The sequence below is a fragment of the Oryzias melastigma genome, unplaced genomic scaffold (genome assembly GCF_002922805.2).
Source record: "Oryzias melastigma strain HK-1 unplaced genomic scaffold, ASM292280v2 sc00184, whole genome shotgun sequence".
In the NCBI taxonomy this organism is placed as follows: Eukaryota; Metazoa; Chordata; class Actinopteri; order Beloniformes; family Adrianichthyidae; genus Oryzias; species Oryzias melastigma.
In genome coordinates this window covers 687,315-690,738 of record NW_023416879.1, presented here as the reverse complement: position 1 = coordinate 690,738, position 3,424 = coordinate 687,315, and the positions used below count along the sequence as shown (strand labels likewise).

Genomic DNA, 3,424 nt, shown 5'->3' with positions numbered 1-3,424 from the left:
TTTTAATTAGTTTTTGTGTCTCATTGTTGTGGTTTTCTGGAATTGTTTTGAAGAGAATTCTGTTGGAACTACAATAGAGCTTTAAGATGACGTCACGGCAGCTCTCCACGTGCGCTGCGGGCACAGAAAAGAGAGTAATAAGTGTTTTAGTGGTGTTAAAATGAAAGCTCTAACAAGTAATTAGTTGGACCAATGGTTTCTTTTGGCTAACATAACAATCAATGCTTTACGTTTGTCCACAGCTGACCAATCACCGATCGCCTCATTCCTAACGTGGTTACATCACATGGCCGCCGGCTACAGAGGCCATTTTGGTTCAGTTGTTCCGCTCTCGGTTCATTTCATGTTGATACTGAGGAATCTCAGAGTGAACAAAAGTTCAGTCCGATTGGAAACGAACCGAGACCGCCTTGAAAGATGGGTCAGGGAGCGGTTCCTGGTCTGGGGCCAGGATTTGTTTCTGCAAATTCAGACTGAAACTTTGTTCTGCATTATTAGAAAGCGGTCTCTTGTTCTCTTTAAGTGGACCAAATGTCTCCAGCCTGAATGCACCAGCATCAATGTTAAGAATCTGAATGTTTTGATAATAATTTAAAAGCTGAAATCCCATTTAAATGTTAAGGAAACATATTTATTATACCTTATTACTCCTTGGAAAAAAGCATTAAATGTATTGCATGCCCTAATTTATTTATCACTCACTTCCAAGTGGAAAAAATTTGACAAAGTCTTGGCCACTTACACTGTATTGTAGAACTCTTGTACAGACAATACTCAGGAGCCCCTAGACCTCACTGGATTATTCCACTGCTGCAGAGAGACAAAACACTTTGACATGATCAGCCTGATGCTATTACAGTACTTTGAGCTATTTTTTATGACAGAGTAAAATTATAATAATAATGGGGGTTACATATTTTTAGACACTTTTATTTGGTGTTCAGCTTGCGGTCCCAGGTTGTGGGGGCCCCAGGCCATGGCCTACCTTTACCTGATGGTAAGTCTGCCCCTGAGCTGGAACATTCTACAGATGCTTCCCTGACACATCTCAGACTCAGCAGACTGCTGCTAAATGAATGCTGGCTGGAGCCTTCAGGAGCAGCAGCCTCTGACAGGCAGGTTTGCGTCTTCCGGTGGGAGGTGGCGGCTTTACTTTGAAAGTGTCAAACAGGATCCAGTTTGGGGTAGTTCCAGGAAATTGTCACGTTTCCAGCAGCCCGCAGAGTCCGTCCCGGCTGGCGAGGAGTGGGACCCGATCATGAAGCTGCTCTGACTCCCAGCATGCTGCCAGGAAACGACTCCTCCGTGCGCTCCGAGGCCCCGGGGAGCAACCTGTCTGCGCGTCCGAGCGGCGGCGCCGCGGGCGCCGGGGCCGGCCCGGAGGCGGTGATCGTCCCGGTGGTGTTCGGGCTCTTCTTCGTGGTGGGGCTGGTTGGGAACTGCCTGGTGTTGGTCGTAATTGGAAAAGTGAAGAACCGCGGCGGAGCGCGCTCCCTCAGCCCCACCAACATCTTCATCGTGAACCTGAGCGTGGCGGACCTCAGCTTCCTCCTCTTCTGCGTGCCCTTTGAGGCCACCATCTACTCTCTCCCCGAGTGGGTGTTCGGAGGGTTCCTTTGCAAGTTCGGACACTACTTCTTCACTGTCAGCAAACTGGTCAGCATTTTCACGCTCGTGGCCATGTCCGTGGATCGCTACGTGGCGGTGGTGCGCCCCAAAAAGTCCGCGTGCGCCCGCAGCCGCAGGAGCGCGCTGGTCGGGCTGTGCGTCATCTGGATGGTGTCTCTGATGTGCTCGGTGCCGGTGGCGTTGCATCAGGTGGTCACGAACCATCCCAGCGCCCCGAACAGCTCGTTTTGCTGGGAAAACTGGAGCGGGCCATCCAGACAGTTCTACAAAGTGTCCATCCTGCTGCTGGGGTACCTGCTGCCGCTGCTGCTCATCTGCTGCTGCTACACCAGGGTACGGTCACACAAAGCTTCATGTAATCTTTCACCTGTGCGGCTGTAAAACGCTCATTAATCTCAGCACGCGGGGGTTAAAGGACGCGCGCAAAGTCCTAGAGTCATAAACTGTGCGTAAAAAGGCGCGCGCAGCGACATGGACTGAAGCAGCTGAGATTGACGTGAGACACCAGTAGAAAGAGTGATAGATTTGCTTCATAACGAGTAAAGGAGCCCAGAACTCACAGAATCAGAATGTTTTTCTTCTCTCCTCCTGCAGCGGTCAGGAGGTGAACTCCAGCCTGCTGCTCTCTGCAGAGCTCAGACCTGGAGGGAAAATCATCCTGACTTCTCATTCCTCCTCCATGAGTGCATTGTCATCACAGAGAAAGTTTTGGTCGAGCCAAGGATCTCTGTGTTCATCCAGATGTGCTTCGTTAGGGCTCATCCGGTTTAGACGTGACTCAGCTCAGAGCCAGGGGCACCTGTGATCTGGTTTTTGGTGCAGGCAGGATCTGGATGATGCTGATCCAGTCTAAGGACATAGTAGGTTTGATTGAGGCTGTTTCTCTACAGCAGGTACTTCAACTAAAAATTAAAGAGGTCCAGTTAGAAAAAAACTTCTTAAAATGAAGGTGAGGGGAAAAAAGTCTAAATATTCAATGTAATATATTTTTAAGTAGCAGTTTGTGGCACATCTGCATGCAATTTATCTAACTCTCTTGATAAATTAATTCAGTACAATTGAACATGTTTTGACAGCATTTAATGTCACATAACATAAGACACATTGAACTCATTGACTGTAAAAATAATGGACTTCTCGAGCCATGAGGTCCCCCATTGGAAATGCATTACCTCCTCTCCTCGTGAAAGTAGGCCACCGCTTTCACCGTCAATTCCTGAAACGGCTGTCCCCGTATTGCAAACGTCTGCAACCCATCTTCAGCGATTGGTCTGAGTCTCTGAGTCATAGCTGAGTCATGAATCTATAGGAAGTACTGTCGCCAATCAGGAGTGAGTTTATTGTGAGTGTCCGCCTCTTTCCATGCCTCGACCACGAGACCGCGGATGTAAACAGCTTCTACTTTAATAACGGCGGAGAATTGTAGAAGTCATTGTTCAAGTCTTTGAGGGAGAACCATTCCAACATTTGATTCTGTCAGCGGTCCTTTTGGATTTACTTACATTTATTCCTTTTTGTTGAGATAAAAGGAGCATTTGGGTGACGCCGCTGGAGAGTGCCCCCCCCCCACGCAGGGCTTGTTACTTCACATGCGCTGCCAGGTTACAGTCTGATCAGATGCACGTGAGAACAGCGTTCAGGGGTATTTAAAATAAATAACCATCCTAACAAGTGAACAGCTGGATCTTTTTCTGTTTGAAAATACGTCCAGGTCCTTTCAAGTTTGTCTCGCGCTCCTCAGACGGCTGCGTCTAATTCAGGCTGCATCGGTACATTCCATTGAGGAAAACAACAG

The 3,424-nt window shown here is 48.3% G+C and overlaps 1 protein-coding gene across 1 annotated transcript in view; it reads left to right on the top strand.

The window, feature by feature from the left end:
- The first annotated feature begins 864 nt into the window (after positions 1-864).
- Positions 865-3,424, top strand: part of galr1b (galanin receptor 1b) — a 27,200-nt gene continuing 24,640 nt past the window's right edge. Inside the window, exon 1 of the mRNA XM_024261187.2 lies at positions 865-1,962. Coding sequence (XP_024116955.1) covers positions 1,282-1,962 — 681 coding nt within the window. The 5' untranslated portion in view covers positions 865-1,281. The remainder of the gene's footprint in view (positions 1,963-3,424) is intronic.